This window comes from Camelus bactrianus, chromosome 14 (genome assembly GCF_048773025.1).
Source record: "Camelus bactrianus isolate YW-2024 breed Bactrian camel chromosome 14, ASM4877302v1, whole genome shotgun sequence".
Taxonomy (NCBI): domain Eukaryota; kingdom Metazoa; phylum Chordata; class Mammalia; order Artiodactyla; family Camelidae; genus Camelus; species Camelus bactrianus.
Window position 1 is genome coordinate 11,729,518 of NC_133552.1, and position 15,147 is coordinate 11,744,664.

Below are 15,147 nucleotides of genomic sequence, written 5' to 3' on the forward strand. Positions count from 1 at the left end.
ACATAAGCTTGGCTGTACTGAGTATTTAATCTTCAGTAAATGTCAATTCATAACTCAAAGTCACTGCAATTTTTAAAAAATTTCTAGCCAAGATACACATGTTTTCATGTCTGTTCACTCACTATGTTTTCCCTTGTGTAGATTTTTTTGCCCTCAGTCTATGAAAACCTCAACGTTTTCCTGTCTTGTCTCTTTTTCTCTAAGGAACTCGATGTGAACTCAGAAGAGAAGAAACTGGAATTAAAATTGCGCCTCTAGCTGTGTTTATTAAAACAGTGGGCTTTTTTCCCACTGTTTTACAGAAAGACTTAAAAAAAATTATTGATACCTTTGTTCATGAACCCCACCTTACTCTGAAATAATTGGGTTAGATCAAAGAAAGTAGAGGGGGACACGCAGGGTGATCAGCTGATAACAACTTCTGTTTTCATTTGCCTAGCAGAGCAGCCTTCACATTAGAGAGATCACACACAAGGTTTATTTTCTCCCGAGAGGCAGCCAGCTCCATTTTGGTGGGAAAGTAGGAGGAGAAAGGCTTATCTTCGGAGTAGAATGGAATCAATGAAAAGACCTGTCTGTTTGCTCTGAGGAATGGAGTGGAATATGGTGGGGAAGGGAGGTGGAGACGGGATATTTGTTTTTCCTTAAGTGGTTATAATGAAAGCCTTCCACCCAGTTGCTCAGTGAACCAGAAAAAGGTATTTGTGAAGTTGTGAGTGTGTGTTTAACATCACAAAAAAGCCTTGCAGCTCGCTTTATAGAAAAACTTGCTCTCCAGCGGCACCTTGTGGGAAGTGCGTCATCCTGCAACGTGGAAACTTGCTTTTATGATTAAACAAAATTGCTTCTGGTACTTCCGTGCTCCTTCCCCCGACCCACTTTCCCTGCTAAGATGGCGGGATTTTTGCGAAGAATTTTGTCAGCTCTTGTATTTCTGTATAACAGTCGCTGGACCATAAGCTGTGTCTCCATGTATGTATCCTAGGTTTTGTATCAAACCTAGTAGCTCTAGGAATTCTTAATATTGCATCATTAAAGTCATCTTTGGAATTGCTGAGGTCATTCATTCCGGAAAGCACTAATTTGGGGCTTTCCATTCTTATTTTTCAGGTGGAAACAAGTTAACCAAGCAGCACTTTCGTCTGAATTGGGCTTGGATCTCTTTTGAAAAGGAGTATTACTTGGTCAACGAGGACTCCAAATTTCTAGATGTCGTTCTTAAACGTAGAGGTTACTTGGGAGAGACTTCATTTATAAGTAAGTTTAATTTGCACTTCTGTCTCAAAATGACATTTTTCTAGCAAAAGCTCAGTTTTGCAATGATTAAAATATGTTTAAAGCTCTAGTTTTAAAGCTTAGGGAGAAATTGACAATGAAAGTTTCTTTAACTGCTAAAGAAACATGCCAAAAAGTTTTGCGTTGAGGCTACATTGTAGAGACAAAAGCTGCAAAAATAAGAAATATGTAACCAAAATATATGTCGTTTCAAACCCTCTACCTGCATGTGGTCTTTCTCTGATTTAAAATAATCTTACAAAATGGTAGTAATCACTCATAAGCTAAAAAAATTTAAATGTCACTAGATCTTAGGCTAGGCTTAGGCAAATCTATAATTTATCTATAAAATAAAATTCTGCTGAAATATCAATTTATGAAGACTACTCTAACAATAAGTAAACAAAAAACTATTCAGTGGCCTATTAAGCTTTGAAGTGTAATTTACTCTCTGTTGTGTTCGAATGTTCTGGTAGGTCACTAAAAGTTTCAAGAACCCCAGCACTATGTAAAAGCACTTCATAAAGATATATGTTGTGACTTTTCTTGGAAACTAACAGTAAGGTGTTAACTACTAGCCATTTTGTGCTCTTTGACCCTTTTAAATAAATCATGAATTTTGTATATACATTATCTCAAAGATGATCATTCAATCTGTAGCCAGTATAATCCATTAATAAATTAAATCTGTATTAGCAGCTCACAAAAGGGTTCGAATTTCAAAGATCTTACTACTCCCAGTTACTGAACATTTACTAAATACAAGATATTCTGCTAAGCACATTAAGTACTTTATTCATCTCTTTTACTCTTTACAATCCTTTATTCACTGACTCAACTAGTATTTTCTTGATACCAGTTGTTAAGTGCCAGACTCTGTGTCAGGTAATGGACTGTGAAGTGATAATACTGATAGCTAACAGTTATTGAGTTCTGATTACGGGCCAGGACTGGCCCTCAATACCTTACATAGCCCCAGGAGAAGCGGGTCGCTGTATCCCCTATTACACAGGTAAGAAGACAGACAGGTTGTCACATCCCCAAAGTCACACCGCTACTAACAGACAGAGGTGAGATTTGGTTCCAGGACTGACTCTCTTAACTACTACACCATAATGCTTCTTAAATCCTCTATAACAGAGGAAGTTAATAACTCGCCTTTGATTCCATAGCTGCTAGGTGGCCAAGGCAGGATTAAAATCTAATTTCTCTTTCCGAAATTTCCTTGATTAACCTCCATGCCATTTTTCTGTGCCCACAGCAAAAGATGAAATTGCAGTCACTGAGTAAATCAAAGTAATACGGTTTGTTTACTAAATTAGTCTTTTGAAAAAAAAGAAGCATAAGTCGAAGCCCAATTGGTTAGCTTTTTAATTTCCAGAATTCTTCTTGCCCCATCTAATACTATTTTTTACAATATGTATGGTTTGCCAGCTGAATATTTCTTTATATCTTCAAGGGCAAGCAATTTCTGGACATTGAGTGTGTGTGACTGTCTCCTCTACCACATTACATGAGTGTGGACTAACCTGTCTCCTCCCAAGTCTACACGCCATTTCTTAATCCTTTACTAAAATGGGGCCCCTGTGTAAAAGGAACTCATGGAGGTGGGATGTGTTTAGTAACCGTCTATCGACCCTCAGACTTTAACACACGCAAGACTTACATGCGGATCTTGCTGAAATGTTCATTCTGATTCATTAGGTTTGGGGTAGGGCTTGAAATTCTGAATTTCTAACAAGTTTGCAGATCTGCTTGTGCTGCTGGCCCATGGACCACACTTTAAGCAACAAGGTGGGCTAGCCCTGCACTTAGAATAAGTACCATGTGTTAATTAGAAAAGCGGAATTTTTATTTTTGACCCCAAGCAAATTTAGTACTCCATCTGGGTCTTATTTTACCTTTTAAAAAAGATGACTTGCCCTTCGCTGTTTATCTCACGTTTGAGCAGCATATCAAACAGTTGAAGACGACAGTCTTTTTTCACTAAATAGAAGTCCATTCCTCTTTGTTTGACGAAACAAAGATATTGTCTGTTTATACTTCACATCCAGTTGAGAATCTCATGTAAAATCCACTGAAAAAATTCTGGGTGCTTTTAGCAGTAACAACTGCGATTTGGCTTTGCAACTTACTATTTTATTAGATTGGATGACCTGATTATCACTTAGAAGAATGACTTAGTTGGAACCAGTGGACATTCTTTGTATTAAACTGAGTCCTTTTTGTTTTTCACTGCCTTTTGAATCCCTAGAAAAATAATGCCTTGTTGATGAAACAAAACAAAACAGGAAAGTGGGCAGTAGCTGTCAGGGACCAAATAAAAGATTCTTTTGCTGGCCATACCGCTGGGGATAGACGGGTCAATGAGCTGCATGTGTGCTGGAACCTCAGCGAGAATGAGTCCTTCCATCATCACCTTGGCAGTGAATTGCGGTGGAGCCGAGAGGTGTTGACAAGCACTCTGTGTGCATTAGGAGCCAGAGAGCTGACAGGAAGTCAGCAACGTTCAACAAGATATGTCGTGCTGGCTAATGAACTCATCTACAAAACAGAAACAGACTCGCAGACGTGGTGAACAGTTTTATGATTACTGGGGGAAAGGGGGTGGGAAAGGGTAAATTTGGGAGTTTGAGATTTGCAAAGGTTAACCTCTATATGTAAAAATAGATTACAAAACAAATTTCTTCTATGTAGCTTAGGTAACTATATTCAATATCTTGTAATAACCTTTAATGAAAAAGAATATGAAAATGAATATATGTATATATATGCATGACTGGGACATTAAGCTGTACACCAGAAATTGACTCATTGTAACTGACTATACTTCAATTAAAAAAAAAGAATATGACGTAAAGGAATGACTTTTCGTTGGGACGGAGTTGTCTGGGGAGGAAACAGCCAAAAAAAAAAAAACGATATATAGTGCTGGAATTCCCAGTTCTATGCTCTTTTCCCTCTTGCCATTAAATAAATCATGCTTTACTTTCTATTAAAACAAATGCAATATTTATATCTCAGTTATTTTTCTGAGATCTAGAAGAAATATTTATTTTCATCTTCATTTGAAGATGAAACCAACAGTCAGTGATATACTGAGATGAAGAAATAAATATTCAAATTAATCTTTCATAAACACCACGAGGGCAGAGGTTTCATCTGTTCTGTTATCTGTTTCAGCCCCAGCACTTAAATCCTGGCACATAGTAGACACTCAGTGAACATTTGTGGTTGAATGGATCTTACTTGGTGCAGCATCGCTTCTAGTTTGAAGAACAAAAGGACATTTTCTAAGGATAAGATAATTTTTTCAATTAAATGAGAAATGTTACAAAGTATTTTCAGACTTTTTAACACTAATGGTCGCAAGATTTTGTTTTTCCTTTCTAAAGTCTGTCTTTCCTACCAACTTCTCTGAAAATTGCCGGTGTGTAAAGGAACATATTTGAAAATGGAAATTGTTCTATTAACCTGACTCATGGAGAGGTTCTGATGCAGTACTTGAAGATAGACCATAGCAAGTACTAACTCTAATTTTACGATTTTTCTATGATGTTGAATTTGTTGATTCTTTCTGCTTAATAGATGATATGTGTTGTGATTTGAGTATGTGGCATGATAATTGTAAAGAAAGGTCCTCTTGTAGTGTACTTGGAGACTCAGAGCTCCTTCAACCTTCCCAGCTAACTTAAAATTGACCTAATGAACCACCAGAGTCAGTCAGACACATAGTAACCATATACATTTAGCTCTTTATTTCTGTCCACATGGTTTCATGGAATTCTGGACTGTTCCTCAAAGAAAACCTGGCAATGCTCATGTTGACAAACACTGAATTACATTCTTTTAAGGGCCCTAGTTCCATGAAATGTTTAGAGAATATTACAATTTTTTGTTATTATGCTTGGCCACTCACAACTTAGATTATCAGAGAATTATTTGACTCACAGAGTCTCTTACTATATTTTCCAGTTAGAGAATTTTTCTTAAGTTTTTAAAATATGACCCATGCAATACAACATATGCAAAAAAAAGTAAATGTGAAGAGATTCAGAGTGTATGAATACGTAGGTGTAAGACTGTTTCAGAACGTGAATATCAATTTACACTGTCTTGTTTTACAAGAGGTGCTAACACCAACCTAGTGAGTGCAAAGAACATATAGCAAGACCGTAACGGTGCAAGAGTTGAACAGAGTCATGTACTGTTGAACGTCTCCAGCAGAACACTTCTGTTGGGGACCCATACCCCATTATCCATTACACGGAATCAAGGCAGCATTAGCCTTGCACTGCAGGATAAAATGACCCACAAAAAGTTCACAACAAGGAAAACCTTAATAACCCAACTGAAGATAAGCCTAAAAAGATGATGCTGTGTTTCCGTGAAGGTATTGGCACAAGAGACGGGACGGCAAAAAGAGACAAAGACTTCAAGGGCAAAGCACAAAAACAAGTGCAGTTCAACCCGGGCCAGACCAGGGCCACGTGGAGAGTGCGGATCACAAGTGACGGGGAGCACGAGCAGTCCGAGACCTTCCAGGTGGTCCTCTCGGAGCCCGTGCTGGCCACCCTGGAATTCCCCACGGTGACCACGGTGGAGATCGTGGACCCAGGAGACGGTAAGAGCTACCGCCAACTCGCCTGTGTTGTTGCTGTTGGATTTTCAGGACAAAACACCTTATGAAGGAAGTTTTAAACCCAATGTTTGGATTTTCTATAGAGAGAACTTTCTAGAAGAACGGTTCAGTATTCTCAGTTATGCTGTTGGCAGAGGGAACCCAAAAATTAATGAAGGGAAGCTGTATTTTTTCGAGTAAATGAACTACAAATATGCATAGGATTATCAACATGTTCTTTCTCTTATTATAATTCTATCCTTTGAACTGACATCACTCACCTTGTTTTTTTAGCATTATTTCATGACTTTTTAAAGTCTTTTAAATATCTTTTGAAAATGTCTTTAAACAAATGCTTTAGAAACTAGACCATTTGGGGATTAATTTGTTCTCCATGTAACACTTAATTATTCAAGCTTCTTCCTATATTCGCCAGCCAAAACTTTTCATTCTGCCATATGTTTGCACATTTATTACATAATGCCCACCCAACCCACCCCCACTCCTTGGTAAAAAATGTTGGGAATCATTGCTCTTACTTTCTGTTAGATTACATTTTCTTGTCAATGCACACCCTTGGCTGGTGTTTAAAGTGAATCTCACTGCTTTTGAGTGTAATTTGACCTTTCCCCTCCCCCTGCTATATTTCTACAGTCCTGACTTGTCTCAATGCAGCCAGGAGAAAAAAAAAAAAAGGTTGAGCTGGCTTTTTGAGGGCTGGCATGTAGACAAAGCTTGGAGAGACTCCTCTAAAGCTGAAATGCTGTCAGAAGACAGACATGACTTTCTTTGAAACTGCCAGCCTACTTTATTTTGTCAGTCAGAGAACTCTTAAATGTTCTGTAAAGATACAATCTACTCAGTACATGAAATAGAGATGTATGTGGAAATCTCTGGGTTTCAAGATGGAGCATAATTAAAGAGAGAGGGTAAGAAAGTGGAGTTTCAGCTCTGTTTGCTTAACTAACTTCTCTGCCTTTAAATATGAAGGTTAGTTATGTTTATGATTTCCATTAAAGAACAGTTAGCATTTAATTACATTTAATTTTATCTGCAATATCTAAGAATAAACAAGTAAATTTTCTTCTGGTCTTTGGGGTAAGTGCTAGCTTGATAAAGCTTCTCTCTCTGGAACAAGCCCGTGACAGCTTTAATACATATAAACTGGCCCATTAGTTAAGAGTTTGTTTGAAGCCATTTCTTGATATTTTATTTGCCCATTGGTATAATCACCCTACTTTACCTTAAGGAATAAGACACTTAAACTCATTTGTGCCTTCCTACTTACAAGCCCAGGGTGACATACACACACTACTCTACACCCATAGTAAGTGTGAGAAGTGGGATTTTAGAAACAAAATACACACAATAGTCATATGCACGCACACACACACACACACACACACACACACACACTCCTTATATAATCTGTATTCTTTTTTTTTTAACATTTTTTTATTGATTTATAATCATTTTACAATGTTGCATCAAATTCCAGTGTTCAGCACAATTTTTCAGTTATTCATGGACATATACACACTCATTGTCACATTTTTTTCTCTGTGAGTTATCATAACATTTTGTGTATATTTCCCTGTGCTATACAGTGTAGTCTATTCTACAATTTTGAAATCCCAGTCTATCCCTTCCCACCCTCCACCCCCCCGGTAACCACAAGTCTGTATTCTCTGTCTGTGAGTCTATTTCTGTCCTTTATTTACGCTTTGTTTTTGTTTGTTTGTTTGTTTGTTTTTGTTTTTGTTTTTTAGATTCCACATATGAGTGATCTCATATGGTATTTGTCTTTCTCTTTCTGGCTTACTTCACTTAGAATGACATTCTCCAGGAGCATCCATGTTGCTGCAAATGGCATTATGTTGTCGGTTTTTATGGCTGAGTAGTATTCCATTGTATAAATATACCACATCTTCTTTATCCAGTCACCTGCTGATGGACATTTAGGCTGTTTCCATGTTTTGGCTATTGTAAATAGTGCTGCTATGAACATTGGGGTGCAGGTGTCATCCTGAAGTAGATTTCCTTCTGGATACAAGCCCAGGAGTGGGATTCCTGGGTCATATGGTAAGTCTATTCCTAGTGTTTTGAGGAATCTCCACACTGTTTTCCACAGTGGCTGCACCAAACTGCATTCCCACCAGCAGTGTAGGAGGGTTCCCCTTTCTCCACAGCCTCTCCAGCATTTGTCATTTGTGGATTTTCGAATGACGGCCATTCTGACTGGTGTGAGGTGATACCTCATTGTAGTTTTGATTTGCATTTCTCTGATAATTAGTGATATTGAGCATTTTTTCATGTGCTTTTTGATCATTTGTATGTCTTCCTTGGAGAATTGCTTGTTTAGGTCTTCTGCCCATTTTTGGATTGGGTTGTTTATTTTTTTCTTATTGAGTCGTATGAGCTGCTTATATATTCTGGAGATCAAGCCTTTGTTGGTTTCACTTGCAAAAATTTTCTCCCATTCCGTAGGTTTCCTTCTTGTTTTATTTCTGGTTTCCTTTGCTGTGCAGAAGCTTGTAAGTTTCATTAGGTCCCATTTGTTTATTCTTGCTTTTATTTCTTCTAGGAGAAAATTTTTGAAATGTATGTCAGATAATGTTTTGCCTATGTTTTCCTCTAGGAGGTTTATTGTATCTTGTCTTATGTTTAAGTCTTTAATCCATTTTGAGTTGATTTTTGTATATGGTGTAAGGGAGTGTTCTAGCTTCATTGTTTTACATGCTGCTGTCCAGTTTTCCCAACACCATTTGCTGAAGAGACTGTCTTTATTACAATGTATATTCTTGCCTCCTTTGTCAAAGATGAGTTGACCAAAAGTTTGTGGGTTCATTTCTGGGCTCTCCATTCCGTTCCATTGGTCTATATGTCTGTTTTGGTACCAATACCATGCTGTCTTGATGACTGTAGCTCTATAGTATTGTCTGAAGTCTGGGAGAGTTATTCCTCCAGCCTCTTTCTTTCTCTTCAGTAATGCTTTGGCAATTCTAGGTCTTTGATGGTTCCATATGAATTTTATTATGATTTTTTCTAGTTCTGTGAAATATGTCCTGGGTAATTGGATAGGGATTGCATTAAATCTGTAGATTGCCTTGGGCAGTGTGACCATTTTAACAATATTGATTCTTCCAATCCAAGAGCATGGAATATCTTTCCATTTTTTAAAGTCTTCTTTAATTTCCTTCATTAGTGGTTTATAGTTTTCTGTGTATAATTCTTTCACCTCCTTGGTTAGATTTATTCCCAGATATTTTATTACTTTGGGTGCTATTTTAAAGGGGATTGTTTCTTTACTTTCTTCTTCTGTTGATTTATCGTTAGTGTAAAGAAATGCAACTGATTTTTGAACGTTAATTTTGTAACCTGCTACCTTGCTGAATTCTTCAATCAGCTCTAGTAGCTTTTGTGTGGACCTTTTAGGGTTTTCTATATATAGTAGCATGTCATCAGCATATAATGACACTTTTACCTCTTCTTTTCCAATTTGGATCCCTTTTATTTCTTTCTCTTGCCTGACTGCTGTGGCTAGGACTTCCAGGACTATGTTGAATAGGAGTGGTGATAGTGGGCATCCTTGTCTTGTCCCAGATTTTAGTGGGAAGCTTTTGAGTTTTCCACCGTTGAGTACTATGCTGGCTGTAGGTTTGTCATATATAGCTTTTATTATGTTGAGATATGTTCCCTCTATACCCACTTTGGCGAGAGTTTTTATCATAAATGGGTGTTGAATTTTATCAAATGCTTTTTCTGCATCGATTGAGATGATCATGTGGTTTTTGTCCTTTCTCTTGTTGATGTGATGTATTACACTGATTGATTTGCGTATGTTGAACCAGCCTTGTGTCCCTGGGATGAACCCCACTTGGTCATGATGTATAATCTTTTTTATGTGTTGTTGGATTCTATTTGCTAAAATTTTGGTGAGGATTTTGGCGTCTATGTTCATCAGTGATATTGGCCTATAATTCTCTTTTTTTTGTAGTGTCTTTGCCTGGTTTTGGTATCAGGGTGATGGTGGCTTCATAGAATGAGTTTGGGAGTATTCCCTCCTTTTCAATCGTCTGGAAGAGTTTGAGAAGGACTGGTATGAGTTCTTTGTATGTTTGGTAGAATTCCCCGGTGAAGCCGCCCGGTCCTGGACTTTTATTTGTAGGGAGGTTTTTAATTGCTATTTCTATTTCCTTTCTAGTGATCGGATTGTTCAAGTGTTCAGATTCTTCTTGATTCAGTCTTGGTGGACAGTATGTTTCCAGAAACTTGTCCATCTCCTCTAGGTTATCCAGTTTGGTTCCATATAGTTTTTCATAATATTCTCGTATGATATTCTGTATTTCTATTTTGTTTGTTGTAATTTCTCCATTTTCCTTTCTTATTTTGCTAATTTGTGCTCTCTCTTTTTTCTTCTTTGTGAGTTTGGCCAGAGGTTTGTCGATTTTATTTACTTTTTCAAAAAACCAGCTTTTGGTTTGGTTGATTTTTTCTATGGTCTTGTTAATCTCTATCGTATTTAATTCCTCTCTGATCTTTATTATTTCCTTCCTTCTGCTGCTTTTTGGAGCTTTTTGTTCTTCTTTTTCTAATTCATTCAGGTGGTGGGTTAAATTGTTTATTTGAGATTGTTCTTCTTTTTTGAGGAAGGCCTGTATCGCTATAAACTTCCCTCTTAGCACTGCCTTTGCTGTGTCTCATAGGTTTCGAGTGGTTGTGCTTTCATTATCATTTGTCTCAAGGTATTTTTTAATTTCAGCTTTGATTTCCTCACTGATCCATTGTTTTTTCAATAACATATTGTTTAATGTCCATGCTTTCCTTTTTTTCTCCTTTGTTTCTCTGTTGTTGATTTCCAGTTTCATGGCATTGTGGTCAGTGAAGATGCTTGAGATAATTTCTATCTTCTTAAAATTGTTGAGGTTTCTTTTGTGCCCAAGTACATGATCGATCCTGGAAAAAGTTCCATGTGCACTTGAAAAGAATGTATATCCTATTTTTGGGGGGTGTAATGTTCTGAAAATATCCACCAAATCTAGTTTTTCTATTGTAGTATTTAATTTCTCTGTTGCCTTGTTTATTTTCTGTCTGGAAGATCTGTCTAGTGATGTTAATGCAGTGTTAAAATCTCCAACTATGATTGTATTCCCATCAATATCCCCCTTTATCTCTGTTAGTAATTCTTGTATGTACTTAGGTGCTCCTATATTGGGTGCATATATATTAACGAGTGTAATATCCTCATCTTGTATCACTCCTTTAATCATTATAAAATGTCCTTCTTTTTCTTTCTTTATGGCCTTTGTTTTAAAGTCTATTTTGTCTGAAATCAGTACTGCAACACCTGCTTTTTTGGCTTTTCCATTTGCATGGAATATCCTTTTCCATCCTTTCACTCTCAATCTATATGTGTCCTTCTCCCTAAAGTGGGTCTCTTGTATGCAGCATATTGAAGGTTCTTGCTTTACTATAATCTGTATTCTTGAAAACTACCAAGTAAAAATTTGCTGTAATGTAATTTTATGTAATGATGATCTAAGTTGTCCTGGCGTTTTCTAGAGGAAGTTCAGCCCTGTTCATTCCAGGCCACCATCATCACTATGATGACTGACAAGTGCTCTGGAATGACAAGTGCCTGGAGTGTCCCATATCTTGCTGAAGACCAGTGGCCTTGAAATTACAAGCCTTAGGTTTGATTCCCATCTCTACCATTTCTACTTGTATGACCTTAATCAAATCAAACAGCTTTTATTAAGTTTTAGTTTCCTAATGCACAAAGTAAGAAAATTAATCTCATGTTGCAGCATTCTTATGAAAGTTTCATAAAACATAAAGCAGAACACAAATATTATTGTTATTTCTAGTGTCATAAATTACAATGTTAGATTTCACAACAGGAGATTAAACAGTCTTTCTTCTTTCCACAAAGGATCACTTTCCCAACCATTTCAAAAATTTGATTCTTTCTACGCTCTTGTAACTCTTCACTTATGAATTCACTAGCTCTAGGAACTTGTTATAAGCTCTCTTTCTGAATAATAATTCTAGATTTGTTATGAGATCTTTTTGCACGTATTAAAAATGTATCCAGCACACACTTGTGCTGAGCACAGCACTGTGCCTTGGTGATGCAAAGACAATAGGATGCAATCCCTTCTATCAAAGAGCATATGACCCAATGGGCAAGAGAGCCCTGTAAATAAGTGATGGCAACAGAATGTGGGGTAGCAAAGACTGAACAAAGCGTTATGGGAGCAAGAAGAGGGAGTAACCAGCTCTGCTTTACCTTAGGCTGGGAGCTGCTTTTACTTTCGAGCCAGGTTGTATAAACACAGGCAGGTACACTCTTTTGCCAGTACCTTGCTCACCCACAAGGGGTGCTGGTGGTGATAATAACTGAAACTCATCGAGCATTGCTTTGTGCCTGACAGTGTGATTAACACAGTGTAGACATTCTTTCATTCAGTCCTTTGCTACCTTTCAGGCATGCGTACCACTTTAGGTGCTTTACTTGATGTTTATAGGATGCTCTCAAGTTCACATGCGACAAATTTTAGAACATTGGTTCCCAAATTGTATGACAAAAAATGTGTTAGCATAAACTCTATATACACACACACAAACATGTACATGCATACATCCCGGAGTCTCACATGTTTGTAATTATACTCTTATAATACTCTCCCTCCATTTATATTTTTTAAATTACATAGTCATGACTTAAGTAAGTTTTTAAATGACTATGTACTTTATCCATTAAATGAATATCTACAGCCACTGCAGAAGTAATACACACACCACACTTAGTTGCTGACTTACTTGACCTGAGTCACTACTCAGTCCCCACATGGACGCTCTGTCTTGCCTCTCGTGCCTCCAGATGTTTGCGACTCTCTGGCTGGGAACCATGGCTTGTTTGACCCCTCTCTGAAGAGTGGGTACAGTCGGCGTGTTTTCTGCATCATCTGTGCAGAGTGCAGGCCGCCTCGAAGGGCAGCGGAAGCCTGGTGAAGGTGCGCCCCATCCTCACCCCTGACAGCCCTGGGGTGGCCGCGGGGAGAACGGAGCCAAAGCTCCCAAGTGGCCACGTGCAGTTCTCACAGCCGTGCTAGGACCTGCCCCTGCCCGTCATGGAAGGGCCACAGAGCTCAGTTCAACTATCAGATGGGGCTTCGGAAGCCCACATTTTTGTCCAGAACAGGACTTACTTTGTCGCATGAAAATGGAGGGCTGCAAAGGGGCTTTTTGTACTACTCAACCAAATGCCGTGGGAGCACAAAGAGAGAATACACCATTCTGCCACGGTCATGGCTGTCAATAACTTCCTAGACAAATGGGTTTAGTCATTGATTAAGTAAGTCAATAAATTCAATTCCCTCATCCATTGAAGCCTGTGGTACAAAGAGGAGAGCTAGAATAAGCAGAGAACAGAGCTCTGAGCGGAGACGGGAACCTCTCTGTGTCCTACCTCCCATGCCTGCAGAAGTTTGCCGCCCCAGGGTGCCCGCCCGCGGAAAACCTGCTCTTTGTTGTCGTGACTTTTACTTCTCTCCTTCCTCCTTCTCTACCACTTTGCTGCCCTCCCTTGTTTCACTTTGATTCCACAATCTACATCTTTTGCCTGTGCACATAGAAAGTTCCAAGTGGGAGGAGTTTTAACCTGCATGAAATGTTAAAACTCGTTTTCTGGATGAGGAACTCAAGAAACTGAGCCATCCTTTAGTCCCTGCCTAAGCCAGCCACTTGGAAGCTGTTTTATTTGACTTTCTTTTAGCATTGGCAGAGATGGGTGAAATGACACTGCATCTCAGGGGATGGACGCTCCCCTGTGAAATTCCATTGGATGGTAGCAATTGTCTTCCATTAGAAGATTCTCTGCAGCTGGGCTGGACTGTGATCAAAAGCAGACAGCAGATTTCCATGAGACTAGAAGGGCTTCAAGAAAATGTCAGGTCACCGTCATTCCTCCTGTCCTGTTTTCTAACCTAACCCAGGGAAGTCCAAAAGGACTGCTCCACGGGCCAAGGGCAAGAGAGTAGGTGGCCGTATTTGAGTGCCCACTGTAAGCCAGACACTGTATTAGGACCTTTACAATCTTATTCATTTAAACTTTATGCTTACAACTCTGGGATTTATATGTCAATTTCCAGATGAAATATCTGAGGCTCAAAGAATTCATTTTCTCAAAGTCCCCCAGCCAGTGTTTGAATATATATATATGTAGTTCCTCCAGAGCTCTTCCATTTCCTCTGAGTTATACAGTCGCCTGTCATTTCGCATGAAGAAATAATGAAAGAAATAATAACCAAGATCACAATTAAACAGTAAACTTTACCGTAGCAACATTGTTTCACCTATTCTCATATATATGAAAAAAGAAAAAGTAATTTTTTCTACGTTTATTCTATTATTTTTTACATTTATCTATCAAGCCTCAAATGCATACCTATAGGTAAATAAAAGCAAGTGTTCTAGGAAAATAGTCAAGACTACTTTAGCCCTGTGTGATGTGTCTGCGTGTTCAACAAATATTTATAGAGCATCCCCAGGCGTCAGAGTGAAGAAGGCACACTGACCCTGAAGCATCATATCATTAGGTGATTACATTCCACTAAATTGTTACATTTAACAATCCAGACTGCTATGTATGACGACAGGAGGAGCAGTCAGCATCCACAGAAGTCTCTGACCTAGGTTAAAGACAACTTTCCCTAACTGTCAGAAATTACACTACTTTTCCTCACTCTCAGAAGCATATAAAAATATTACTGAAAATTAAACATTTTCATTTCTGTTAAGAGGAAAATATGTAAGAACTAAATCTTATTATTTTCTATAAAGATCCCTTTCCAATTCTATGTGATTGTATCTGCAAATTTCTGATTGAAATGGACTGTCTAGCATCTTCATGATACCCAAATACAGCCATGAGCAAGTGGATTAAAATATTTGATCTCTGCAATCATTTTTAGTGGGACCAGATTAGATTAATACTATATGAGGTATATGATATATATATAAATACTACATGATATATAGTATCATAATATGAACCTATTAAACTCTACTATTAAACATAGCAGAGTGTTAACGTACCATTCTAAAGAAACTAGAACTTACATCTCAAGAACCCTAATCTTATTGGATACACGGAAAAGGCAAACTTTCGTTTGCTGACTGAACCAACCCTGTTTCATGATGTAGAACTCAGATGACATAGGCTGATTAATATATGAAGCCAAAACATT

At 38.0% G+C, this 15,147-nt stretch overlaps 1 protein-coding gene across 1 annotated transcript in view; it reads left to right on the forward strand.

Moving 5' to 3' along the window:
• FREM2 (FRAS1 related extracellular matrix 2) overlaps nt 1-15,147 on the forward strand; it is a 137,023-nt gene that overhangs the window by 59,947 nt on the left and 61,929 nt on the right. Inside the window, exons 3-4 of the mRNA XM_074378091.1 lie at nt 1,111-1,257; nt 5,669-5,899. Of these exons, the coding sequence (XP_074234192.1) occupies nt 1,111-1,257; nt 5,669-5,899 (378 nt within the window). The remainder of the gene's footprint in view (nt 1-1,110; nt 1,258-5,668; nt 5,900-15,147) is intronic.